Source organism: Crinia signifera, chromosome 4, assembly GCF_055691185.1.
Source record: "Crinia signifera chromosome 4, ASM5569118v1, whole genome shotgun sequence".
Classification (NCBI taxonomy): domain Eukaryota; kingdom Metazoa; phylum Chordata; class Amphibia; order Anura; family Myobatrachidae; genus Crinia; species Crinia signifera.
In genome coordinates, this window is record NC_139220.1 from 235169146 (window position 1) to 235183303 (window position 14158).

At 42.8% G+C, this 14158-nt stretch overlaps 1 protein-coding gene across 3 annotated transcripts in view; it reads left to right on the forward strand.

The window, feature by feature from the left end:
• ADAMTSL3 (ADAMTS like 3) overlaps positions 1-14158 on the forward strand; it is a 449068-nt gene that overhangs the window by 351822 nt on the left and 83088 nt on the right. For 2 of the 3 annotated variants that reach the window (XM_083184018.1, XM_083184017.1), the window contains exons 13-17: positions 515-719; positions 2410-2557; positions 2656-2740; positions 6100-6389; positions 8828-8957. In XM_083184018.1, the coding sequence (XP_083040144.1) occupies positions 515-719; positions 2410-2557; positions 2656-2740; positions 6100-6389; positions 8828-8957 (858 nt within the window). Of the gene's footprint in view, positions 1-514; positions 720-2409; positions 2558-2655; positions 2745-6099; positions 6390-8827; positions 8958-14158 lie in introns of those variants that run through there. The other variant, XM_083184019.1, reaches the window with a different exon arrangement.

The following is a 14158-nucleotide window of genomic DNA, read 5'->3' on the forward strand; positions in this document are numbered from 1 at the left end:
AGAGATATCTATATATATAGTTTAATGAAAGCAAATTAGTTGAGAGGGCCCTGCTCGTGAGAGCTTACATTTTAAAGATGAACAGTATGGTAGTATATATTGGGCTGTTTCAGCTGCTGACCAAGATCTGAAAGTGTGTGTGCTCATTAGCCAACTATACTAATTGGGCCCCATATAGACAATGAGCAACTGGATGCACAATCAGTGTTGTCTTTTGGCATTTCTGGGTGCACAGGCCAATGACTGTCTGGCTTTGGTTTATTCAGCATTGACATTTGAAGGACCCCTTTAGTAGGCTTAGTAACAAATTAATCTTAAAATTATTGATGCTTTCGATCCTGTATATTGGTGTTCTTTTGCATGTAAAAATTAATAGACAAACAATACTATCACTATTACATACTTATCTCAATTATACTGTATGTATACTTTGGCAAATGTTGGTACCCATTGTCAATAATATTTCAGTTACTATGATTGTTTTTTTCTGTTTCTCTTGACCTCTGTGTTCCAGATGGGAGCATAATCCATGGACGGCATGCTCGGTTTCCTGTGGCGGGGGCATTCAGAGACGTAGCATTGTGTGTGTTGAAGAAACAATGCATGGAGAGATATTGCAGGTGGAGGAATGGAAGTGCATGTATGCTCCCAAACCGACAGTCATGCAGACCTGTAACCTCTTTGACTGCCCCAAGTGGATGGCTATGGAATGGTCACAGGTAACATGTCAACATCATATTTGAGTGGACATTTGAAAACGACAATGTTAATAATACTATCATTGTACCAAACCAGTATGATAGGACTTCTCTGTGGTATTAGGTAATGCTGTTCCTTCTACTATCAAATGCTCAGTCTATATGGGCATGAGTTGTCCTTGCAACGCCATTTCCATGACATTGCCAGCATGGCACTCACAGCCTAGACTTACACTGGATTTACAAATTTTTTGCTCGCAGACCCCAAAAAATCAGTGAAACTGGAGGTATCGTCAGTGCAGCATATAACGGCATTTGCTTGCGAGTGCGATAGGACGGCGCATAATTAAATCAACCCCCTGTGTCTTTATGCTCACCTCCATTCTCTCCATCATATACACTGGCCAATCAGGAGGGGGAGAATGAGTGCAAGAAATGATTTGACCTAACCCGAATACACATAGGCCCTTATTCACATTGGCGCGTACGCATGCGAATTCGCACGTTTCACCCTGCTACCCCCATTGCGCATGTGCAGCTAGCGCACTGCGCATGTGCAATGTAATTAAAAAATACTCGCCAGCAAACTTTCGCGGAGATTTCTCCGTGCGAACAAGTGCATCGGTAGTAGGCGTGCAGTGGGCGTTAGCATGGGCGCGACCATTATAATGAGCAAAAGTGGGCGTACACATGGGCGTACACATGGGCGTTCACTATGAGTGGTGGGAGTGCTTTCGCATGAGTGCAAGAGGGATTGTTCCCCTCCAACGCAAAACTTTTCGCCAGCTCAAAGCAGGTTTTTAGTTTCGCACACCTTGCTCCTTGTAATGTGCTCATTCGTACGGAGCAAACACACGCACGAAATGGCTAAATCAATGGGTAAATCAATGGCACCTGCACACTATTGACACCAATGCATGGTTGATTTCATGAGACAATTACCTCAGCACAACTTCTGATTGCATACCACCAGCAATCAAGTGTTAGCAGATACAAACTTCTTCTGTTGCTAAAGTTATTTTGACCAAACCAATGCGCTAAAACCAAACAAATCCCACCCTTATAAATTTGCCTTATGTAACATACCACCACTATTGTCATTTCTACTCTGCTATATTTAGCATGTTGCCCCTGTCAACATTAGTCGACATGTGTCACCTCACATGCAACATAGATATCAGATACTTCCTTTACAACACAACACATGTGCATACTAGTATTTAGTTTGCTAACATTTGGGGAGTAGAGCATGTTCGTTAGCAGCTTGAGGTGAGTGTGCGTGCGCAAATGTGTGGGTGCGTGCGACCAGTTACACGTACGCGCAATGATAGACCACCCCCCTTCTTAGTATGGTTGCGTGCGAATGAATTCGCAAGCACTGTAGGCGTGCCTTCGCCCGATGCGTGCGTGTGGTTTTTTCCGTAAAAGTGCTTGCGAATGTGCATGCGAGCGCATGAACCTGAATGAGGGCCATAATGTATGGTGGGGTATTTAATTACCAGGGATGTATGGCTGCATATATCACCTCAAGTTACGCTAACTCAAAATCACATGATTTCCTGTGCTGAAGAAAAATCTGTGATCTTGGGGTGCACCCCGCTGCTATCACCCCTTCTAAAATATAAATAAGACATTGCATTTGTAAAAGAAAAAGTCTGGTGGTTTCAGCTTTCTCTAACATGCTGTGCTGTGTAATTGTGTATTTATTCAGTGTACAGTGACGTGTGGACGAGGCTTACGCTATAGAGTAGTGTTATGCAATGACCATCGGGGACAGCACACTGGAGGCTGCAACCCTCAGCTAAAGCCACATATAAAGGAGGAATGCATTGTGCCTGTACCATGTTATAAACCCAGAGGTAATATATTCTACTTCCATTGATATTACAGTTTAATTGAGATATTTTATAAATGGCATGTTTTGTCAAACACTGACTTGTATTTATTTGTCTGCTAGAAAAGTTCCCTGTGGAAGCAAAACATCCGTGGCTGAAACAAGCGCAGGAACTAGAGGAGCCTAGAACAGCATCAGATCAGCCAACGTAAGTACAAATTCTGCTTATCCCAGTAATCTCAGTGGGATTAGAACATTCTGTAGATCATTTGCTGCTTCATAAAATAACATTATACAATGTGTTAACTCCAGTGCAGAAATGTTTTAATACTACATATGCCTAGCTGAAATCCAGGCTGCAGAGTGCGCCATTTACTTCATACGTGTTATTTCATCTGTGAGTTGTGCTTTGAAGATAACATACGCTAAGGGCCCCATTTAACAACGAGTCTTAATACCTGTGGTATATTTTGTTTAGTATCACAGTGATAGTAATGAATACGCCATTGATATATAACATTACTTACCTCCATCTCTCCAACAACATCCCTTGCCTCTGCGGTGTCTTCCTCACTCTTGCTGGGAGACTGCTGCTGCCAGTGATCGGCTGATGAGTTATGTGTGTGCATGACCATACGCTTTCAGAAGCCAAAGGCCAAGCCAAGTCTGCATTGGTGGCAATGGGGTCTGTATTTTTCTGGCTATTTATGGCAGAAGCTGTGACTGTCAGTTTACCACTGTTAACACTGACAGGTGGACTTCATTTCTTTAGTGAATGCCAAAGGATGCCTTGTTCTTAAATGGGGCCCTAAAGGGGGTATTCAATCTCCCGCCGCTGTTTCCGATGGGGGAAATAGCAGCGGGGCCCTATTTAATGCTGTCTTTCCTGACAGCATTGAACAGGGATCTCGGCAGAAAGGGCCCGACTTTAGAAGCAGTGGGGCCCGTTCTGCTGAGAACGGCCATGGATTGTCGAGTTAATGGCCGCAGCTCTACGATCCACGGGCGTATCTCATGGCCACACCCCTTTTCGTCGTTCAGCAGGTGGGACATTAAATCCCGCCTGCCGATTTCATGTTGATACGGCCGAGAACAGGACAGGCGCGACCCTGGATTGAATATCACCCTAAGTGTTTGCCATTCATGCCCATAACTTCAGTTAGTCACATGTCTATGTGTGAACAACCCAAACTTAGTTGCTGAAGCTGAGCTAGAGCTGTGGAATCCCAAAGTCTTTATAAACTCATGCGGTTATACCCATTAAAAATATATACAAAATACCTAATAAATAAAACATATGACAGGAGTTGGCAGAAAAATTAGTTTGACATATACTGTAGTAAAGGACAACATAAAACAGGACAGTCTTAGGCTCAAACATTGGTGTGCAACTCCCCAAGATTAGACACAAAGGTGGTGTTAATTGCACAGAACATCACCCTATATCATTGACTTAGTAGAGAACATCCAATGATTAGGGCCATTTTAAGAGACGAGGAGTCTTGTGTACAGGCCTCATACAGGTCCCTTCTTCTTGTTGCGCAAGTGTCTGGGAGCATGGTGCCAGGGTTATGTTCCTGGTGATGTTCTATGTACTACTGCACATGCATATATCACTAAGAAAATGGCTATCACACCCTTTCATCTGGTGATTTGTGCTGCTGCAGTGCCGATGCAAGAATCTGGAGAGATGAGTATAATTACTTTGATCTCATCACTTGATTAACATAAGAAACTGCTAACATCTTAAAGGGGGCCCTGTTCTAACAACCTTTGTGATTTAATTGTGCTCTGATTTGATTGAACCCCGGTGAAGTGGCAGCAGCAGTGAGTAAAGTGGGTCCTCTTTGGGGATCATAAGGTTGGCTGTACAGCCCATAAATTGCAACCTCCTGATCCCACCCATTGCAGTAGAGCTATAAGCCGTTTATTGGCTAATGCTGCGGCATTGGTACTGAATACACACCTGTACAATCGCTGGTCTTTCACCTGATATCGGGAGAATGGGCTTACAATTGTATAGCTGTGTGCCCAGGTTTATTCAGTCCTATACATCAATAAGCAAAAAAAAAACCTGTGCATTTTGGATATTACCACAAATTCCATTCCAACGGGCAGATGCTACTGATGCAACAAATACGATACAATGAAGAATAATTTTGATATAGAGACCCAAGTTAACCACTCCACATAGAGATGTGTTGTACAGAGTAGTTTTGTGGTTTATCCCAGGGCAAAGAGAACAACTTAACTTATTTTTGTGAAAAATAAATAACTAGCCACATTTTGTAGCAGTACGTTTGTCAGACATTGACGTAACTGGTGCACACGGTATACTGTAAGTTCTGAGCACAGATACAGTGTATATACTGTATATACTGTACCTAGAGCCAGTCTTGTTTTGTGACTGTGAACAGCAAAGGAATAAGTGCGGCTGTACTCCAAAGCACAGACCTGAGCATTGCCAAACCAGCCTCGTGCTAGATAAATACCTTGGCCTTTGCGGTCTACCACGGCTAGTGTCCTACATTTATATTACTGTACAACATTCAAAGAGCTTTTTTTTTGTTACTGGCAGAATATAATATGACTTGCTTCAAAGTCAGGGCCAAGAACAATGTGAGCCTGACAGTTTTTTTTTTAGTTGTGGAATGTGATGACAGTTGAAACCCATCATAAATGCTGCCTCCCCCCCAGACCCTCTTTTATACAGCATAGGTTTCAGCAATGTTTTGTATTATTTCTCAATTGTTCTTATTCCCGTGCTGTATGATAGAGATCTGTGCAAATTATTATTGACATTTGAGATCTCCTAGTGATTGCCCCATTGCCTGGGAACATCTGTTGCTTGCAGGATTCAGAAAAGTGAGCTGTAGATTCCAATAGTGCCGCTTCTACCCTCTGAGCCAGAACCACTGCAGCCAATCTAATTTGTGTAGTTCTGCATCAGATAATGGCCCAATGCCCTCCTGCTTGTAATCAGTCACCATCACATAAGGTTCTTGTTAAGCCTCTACAGGGCATCCTAGGCAAAACTGAAGTTTCCTGCCCCACCGCCAATACCCAATTGCAAACTACTCAGGTGAAAGCACATAGGAGGAATCCTATACATTCCTCAACTGACACATGCAATAATACAACAAGGATGTCTCTTGCAGGGACAACCTTAATTGTATTGATAGGCAGACTCGTGGCTCTGCTCAGATCCTGCCACTCTAGGCAACTGTCTAAAGCTGCCTCAGACCTTTATAAGTATCTTCCTTGGAACCGACCATTGACAGTTTATTGCTAGGCTCCTTAAACACCAGTTTATATGAACTGTGCTCCTCTATTCAATTATTACCTTTGTATTGACATTTGACTTTGTTGGACTACTTTTCTGGCTCTGGGTTACTTGGCTCTTAATCTTTAATTGTGCAACAATGCTTTCCATAAATACTGCTTACATTCACACAAATGCTGCCCAGCGTCCTCTGTAATAATATCTTCGTACTATAATTATATGCTTATACAACTTATATATTGTAGTGTCCACAATGTATGATGTACAATATATCACCCGCACAGGTTTATCCCAGAAGCCTGGTCACCGTGTAGTGCCACTTGTGGTCGCGGCGTACAGTTGAGGGAAGTTAAGTGCCGTATTATGCTGACATTTACGCAGACTGAGCTGGAACTGCCAGAAGAAGAATGTGAGGAGGAAAAACCAACTGTGGAAAGAGCTTGCTATCTTCTGCCATGTCATGGGGATACAGTGGATCAAGCATCAGAACTTCTACCACGGGAAGAGGATTCAGATGAGATGTATGACTGGGAATATATTGGCTTCACATCCTGCTCCAGTACTTGCTCAGGAGGTACAGTATATTGCCTGTATAAATCTGACCCAGGAGCATGACATTATGGTAACTTTTTATGCATCCCATTCGCGCACTCACACACACACACATACATACACACAGCAGTTTGCTCGAAAATGGACAACTTACCAGATAACAGCGACCTGCCAGTCTTCTAGCACAGTATCTGCGCCTAATGTGACACGTTTACTTGTATTGAGTACTACACATCAAGTTCAGTTTGGTTGTGTATTAGGTGCAGTGGCATAGATGTATTTCTAGGGGATTATGATTCCGGGGTTCCTTCCAATTATATATGTGTGTAGCAATATAAAATGGTAGCTGTTCACTCAATTTAGTAATACTATACTTCTCAGGTGCATGAAAGGGAGGAGTTATTCTAAACCAGAAGAAAAAAGATTTTTTTTTTGGCCCAATTACACTAAAAAGTAATATGCTTTAATCACTATGGGTTGCTCAATTCCGTGGCGGATTTTTCCACAGTCAAAAACCCAGCACATTCGCTGATCCACGTGTTTTTGACCATTTTGTTTTAGTTTCTGATGAAGTTTTGACTTTAAAAATAAATGAAACTGCATTGGTGAAACAAAAACAGACGCAATTGAATAGTAAAGTGTTTTTGGTACTTGTGTATTATCTCGGCGCCCACTACTCTATTAGCGTACAGGGCTATTCTGCGTAGGGAAATGACATTGTATACAGGATGCGATGCGATGAGATGAAAAATTGTACAAGCACCCATCACATTGTATACCACTAAATGACATAAAAATGCCATTTAGGGTGGCTCCCCACTATGCACTCCCCACCCCCACTGTCCACGTCCCCCCCACTATCCACGTAATCCCGAAGCATGGCGAGGGGCTGCGGAACGCATCCTTTGAATTTTTTCAGACCCCACGATCCACGTCGGCGTGGACTTGATTTTATATAGTGTGGCGAGCCACAGAGCTCGAAGCGTTGCGAGCGTTGCGAGCCCCGGGAGGGGACGCGGTATACCTGTGAAGTAATCCGCGTCCCCTCACGGGGTTCGCTGCGCTCACCACGTTTCGGGCTTGGTGGCTCGCTGCGCTCGCCACACTATATAAAATCAACTCCCCGCCAACGTGGATAGTGGGGGTATGAAAAAAGTCGGAGGACGTGTTCTCGCGGGGCTCGCTGCGCTCGCCACGCTTCGGGATTACATGAATAGTGGGGGGGGGGACATGGATAGTGGGGGGGGGGAGTGGATAGTGGGGGCCACCCTAAATGGCATTTTTATGTCATTTAGTGGTATAGACCATTAAAAACATAGGGTGTGATAGAAAATCGCATCCCATCGCATTGTATGCCATACATGCGATGCACTGCGATGCGATTTCACTACGCTTGCGTACGTAGAAAATCTGGGCGCTATGATAATACACAAGTACCGTGTGTTTTTTTTCCAGCTAGTCGAAAAAATCACGGACTGAATTGAATACCCCGTATATGATAATAAAAATTAAGAGATCTTAGTTTCATACTGTAGATTTGCAAATATATGCTTAAACCACATAGCATCCACTCTGGGTCATATACTTGCTACATGATAATACTACATTAAAAAAAGAATAATCATTATAATTATAAAATAAATTGAGAGCTATTTCACCTGGAGGTATCTCTATATTCTCCAAACGGCACTACAAGGACCAGCATGCCCTTTATTGGCATTGCAAGATTACAATACTGTATACTAACTAACCTTTCTAAAACTAACTCCATGGTGAATACCTCTTCGGTCTCTTTACTACTTAGATGGCTTTGCTTGCATAGTCAAGGCCTAATGATAAATTATGGATGTAATTGTGTTCATTGTTCTGCTGAAACTTCGACTGGACCAGAATAAGGGCCTATTTGTACAGAGATCTGGACAACCTGATTTTTCTGTTCTGATTGTTTAAATTGGGGGTGACACAGACTCTTTTTCAGGAGTGCTGCAGACCTGAATAAATAGTAACTTCTTATTTTTTCTTTCCAAAATGTTTTTATTAAGGCATCGTACAGTATGTTAGACAATAGAATACAGCTTATACTGTAGGTACAGTATGCAGGTTGTACAATGTCACCATTTTCAGTGAAACAAAACTGATAAGTCAAGACAGTAATACAGACTTAGATTGTGGACACCACAATATTAAGGTTAGAATCATATCTATGTAACTTCTTATTTTTATCATATTTGTTTGAGATTGGTGCTATTAGACCTATTGGTTTCTCATATATATTTTATTTAAACTACAGATACGATAGTGGCAAATTCAGTCAAAGCCATTTATTTTACACTAGGAACAAATGGTTCTAATTACTCTAGAATTGAGTGTCAAATGTTCTATTCACTATTTGTGAACGATTGGACATGTGTCTTGTATTTATTTCCTTCCTTCCTTCTTTTTTATGTTTCTTTAATCCAGGAAGACAAGAAGCCATAGCAGCCTGCCTCCACATCCAGACTAAGCGAGCCGTGAACAACTCCCTGTGTGACAGCTCCATGCGTCCCCCTGCAATGACGAGAGTGTGCAACACCAAACTGTGCCCCCCAAGGTATTGTCTAGAGGAATTTAGAACAGAGTTATCCATAAGAAAAGTTGATCCGGAGGGTAAAATAAAATAAATAAGACTACATTTCTAAAGTTTATTATGACAATAATTTTGACAACTTTGCATGTGTTGCAACAGGTACAGTAGTGCTCCAATGTCTGTACTTCCCAGTACAGTCCCCGTTGCTTGGTAACTGGTCGACAGTCAATAGGTAGAACACTTTTGGCATAAGCAAAATGTCGTCATGGTTTAGGTTGACATAAGCTGATATTGCAAGGTCAACCTGGTCGACATGAATTTAAAAAAAAAGTCTACATCAACTGTTGTTGACAGGGACACCGCTGCGCTCGGCACACTATTATATTCTCCCTCTATGCCCACTGCGATGGTAAAGTATGAACAAATCGGTTTTTGAAGAAAAAATCATGAAAACTCAATGTTGACCTTTTTCGATGTCAACCTTTTCCACATTGCCCCTTTTGGTTGTGTCGACCTTTTGGACAAGTCGACCCTTTTCACATGTTGACCTTTGGCCTGTTGACCTATTGACTGTGGACCTTCATACTGCCAACCTATCGACCTCATACCGGATTTTTAAATCCCCAGAATTGGATGAAAATAGGAATCTGTATGTTCATACTTATTCCCTTTTTACCTTCCTGGCACACTTCATAAGGAATGTGCATTTTGTAGATACGTTTCTGTGTCTGTAGTAAAAATACGGCAATTTGTGGAATCGGGAAAGAGGTGAAGGATGTTTTAAGGGGTTGCGACCCCTTTTTAATTTCTCATCCAGGGTGCAACAAAAGGGCCACCGCTGAGAGTGATCAAGTGGAGAGGGAGTGATCAAGTGGAGAGAGATAAACTGCCAACCAACCAGCTCCTTAATTGCACTTTTCAAGAACAGCCTGTAACGTAGCAGTTAGGAGCCGATTGGCTTGTACCTTATCACTGGCCAGGACTTGGTACATCTCTCCCGCAGTCTCATACAGCAGCACTGGGGCTGCAGAATATTTATGACCAGGCCCCGGCTGCTGTCATACTGTATTTACCAAAAGAAAGAGTGTGATTGGTTAACAGTAAAGGTTGCTCCCTATGGGTTATATCTGAAGCCACAGGCATTCAGAGATGCAGTAAGTCTAAAGAGGGTAGAGATCTGCTCCATACACACAGTGGACCATACAAAATGTTGCCACAGGACCCACAAATGGCTTGAAATATACCAGATTTAATTTCAGGGGTATACATCCACTTTGAACCATGCCCATAGCCTGTCAGTCTAGTAATATAATATAGCATTGTAAAAGAGCCCATAGTACCACATACAGTACCACACACTACGCGCAGCTTCTGTGGAGGTCTTTTCAACATGTTCTTGATTAAAAGTTGTTTAAAAGTAAATTGACATTCCAAACAGGAACTAGTTGTAGACAAAGCAATAAAATGGAAAAGTCTGAGGTATAGGACTAAAAGTAATATCAGACATCTCATAAACCTGCACTGCCGGGATGTTTGAACAGGGCCTCTATGCATGATGCACAGAAATGTAAACAATGCTGTTGGTATGTGCATTTATTTGTGTCTGGGACAGCTGCATGGAGGAAAACACTGCTCTGGCTATCCCTCATAGAGGAACTGCTGCTTGCAAAGTCTCCCTGTTACACTCTCAGGTTGCCTAGCTAAGGTAATAAGGAAATTGTCACCTGACTATCCCTCCTTCCTAAGTATATCATTTTCTATATTCTGTACCATAACTCATTCATTCAAAGGTACATAGCAGCAGGTGTCACAGTGGTTAGTATCACTGCCTCGCAGTGCTGGGCTCATAGGGTTATACTCTGTAGGCACTATATAAATAACTGGTTCTAATACATATAGGCGTCCCCATAAAAACGCTGGGCATTCCCCTGGGTACACAGGCGGGCCTATGACATCAGAGCCTGCCCCCTTTTCAGCGCTCTCTGACGGTTATTAAAGTCAGTTCAGACTGACTTCTAATACCGAAGGGGAGGAAAATAATTCCATGGTTCTCTCCCCTTCTGCCGCATGCGAGGGAATGTGTTCTCATACACATCCCCTCTCATGCTAGCACAGGGATGCGGGCGGTGGGGGGGAGGGAGCAGGCATTCGTCGGGGCGCCGGGCGGTGCTGACCTGTTCACAAGGCTGCGAGTGTGTGCAGCCTACTGAACAGGTCTGAATCATGCCCTGAGTGTTATAATAGAAATGACATGCAGGGGTAGACGTGGGAAGGAATGGCTGTATGATACAGTCTGTATCTTCATGATTAAAGAATAAATATCGGGTGGTTTTGTAGTGACTGCGTAAGCCGGGGTTTTCCATATAGGTGTCCCAGTTTTCCTTGTCACCAAAACCTTTTTGCAGCCAGTACAGTATTTCATTATGTCATACCTTATGTCGCCCATATCAACCAATCAGAATCTGATTGGTTGTTATGGGCACTGTGACCTCTTTAGGTGCCACCTCTGAACCTAGGTGATCCTGTACCTTCCCACCTACCTCCAAGTACTAGCAAGAGCCCGGCACCCTAACAATTCTGTCAATTAAAGCAGAACTTAAATCTCTTCTTAAAAATAAACAAAATATGTCCTCTTTAATATGAAGTCAGGATTTAAAGAGCCAAATTCTTTATTAAGGCCTCTCTAGGTTACAAATTAATCAGCGTTTCTTACACTTACCACATCTGGCAGACACATAATGAACAGATTTTAGTATTTCAATATCAGGTGCCAAAAGCAGGAAATCCTAGACTCGCTGTAAAGTCCTGGAGTGACAGAGATAAAGTGTAGGAACCATTCACAATGTTTTTTTTTTTCTTTTTCAATTGTGTAGTTGTTTATTGATATTCAGCAAAAACAAAAATTTTAACATACAAACAAAAATCAGAAATATTGTCACACATAAAAGCAACAGATCCATTTTGCTGGATACGCATGTCAAGGGTACAGAAAAGCAGTCACTAATAACAGCAAAAAATAGACACAAACATCCATACACAAGATAAATAAAATAAAAAAAACACATACAGTTTAAACAATTTGCAAGGAAAGTATGATAATCAGAAAGGAATAAAATAAATAAAAGAGCAAATGCATGCATGAGCATATACACAACTACTGTAGCTACAGGAAATAAAGGTGAATGTTACGTTACCCAAAGTATAAGCTCTTCATTAAAGGTCCATAGAAACGTTAACTTTTTATCTAATCTAGAATGGCACCACGGAACCACCTATCCCATTATTTTATGGCATATAACTTTTAAATGGATACCTTTAATTGTGAGAGACGTTATTAACCAAGGCATTTAAAAATACCAGGAGGATCACAGTAGTGGTGTATCCAGCCTGATCCATGCTGCGCACACAGGCCTGCATACTGTACATCTATTTTTTCCTGCACACAGTACAACCCTTGTATACATAACGCATATTGGACCATATTCAGGTCTGCTCGCTCCCCTGCGCGTTCGCACAGGGGAGCGATGTTTGGCGTCTGTGCATGTGCAGACCAGGGTGCATCTGCCCATTCGCACCCATCAGCGAGGACGGTAGAGTGTGGGGCGGCGCCCATGGGAACACCCAGTGTTTCATGTGTGTTCCCATGAAAACACTGGGCATTCCCATGGAAATGAGGCAGTGATGCAGCTGCCGGGGGCGGGCAGCTGGCATCGCCGGATGTCAGCTGCCCGCCCTGTTGCTGTACAGGACACACACAGGGATGGATTGGGGGGGGGGGGGGCGGCACAGGGGGTCCTTTTAGCTAAAGGTTTTTTGCATGGGAGTGGGGTAGTGCTGCAGCTTCACCTATCTGCCAATGTGACAATGATTAATGGTGCTGAGCATCGGGAGCCAAGGCACACTGACTGCACAAGTGTGCAGTGCATTACTGGGAGTTGACTAAGTCCCATGAGACTTTGCACTAGAGGTCAGAGGCTGAGAGGCTTGTGCTGAGCTCTGCTTGGTGGAGCTCATCATATGCTTCTCAGCCCCATGGAGGACAGCAGCAGCAGCAGTGGCCTTGTCATAGGAGGGTTTTTAATCAGAGGCAGCGCTGAGCCTGTCAGGGACAAACACAGGCTTTTCATGTGGATATATATATATATATATATATATATAAATATAAATAGCTTTGTTGTTGGAAGCAGGCACTCACCAAACAGCATCAGAGCAAGTTGAAAAGGATTTTTAATCAATCATCATGACCTAGATGATGATTGAGTAAAAATCCTTTTCAACTTGCTCTGATGCTGTTTGGTGAGTGCCTGCTTCCAACAACAAAGCTGTATTTGGGATATCGATTCCTCTAAAGTGGAGCACCTCCCTGTTGCCTCGTGATCCATTAGTGTGCGGATCTACCTACCATTATAAATATATATATATATTTATGCAAATGGTGGTTGACCCTGATAGCGCTTCCAATAGTAGATAGCAGCTACCTCTACAAAATCTCCCCTGTTAGTGGGAGACAAAACAGAAACCTTTTTCTTGATATATATATTTATGTTTATATTAACCCCCCCCTGCAGTTACCTATTGACCAAGTATATACTGACTTTACTCTGTGTTTTGACAGTGTAATATTCTCCCGTGCACATGAGAGTGTCTTAGTTTTGCGTGTATGCTCCAAATCATTCGATAGTCGGAAACCATCAACTGATTTGGTCCATGCACTCATGGCTGCGAATGGATGTTTATGTAAAACATCCATTTGCAGCTGTGCAGGGACCTGGTCGAGCGAGGGGGGGTGGGCGGCATTGCGTGTGGCAGGCGGCGTTAAAACCACACGCAGCACTGCAAAATCACAGCGCTGCGTATAAACCAGAATAACCTCTATAGTGTTTGGCATAATGTTAAACATTGCTTGTCCCTTAAATAAAAAAGTAGTTTTGCTGAAAATGGTTAATAGTGTAACAGGCATTGCTCAGGTGATTGTACAGTATAAGCCTGAGCCCGAGATGCACGCACACCTGTTTTGTTCCTAGTTGAGTGTTCATCAACGGTCTGCACAAGTATGTAAGTGCCGTGGTGGTCTCCCGACAGAAGTCACAGAGAGGATTTATTTTTCAAATGATTGACAGTCAGGGACCATTTGGGAGAGATACAGGGAAGTGGCAGCAAAAATGCATGCGCGTCATCACTGTTTTGTTGTAGTATTACTTCTTGTGACTGTAATCCCTATGCAG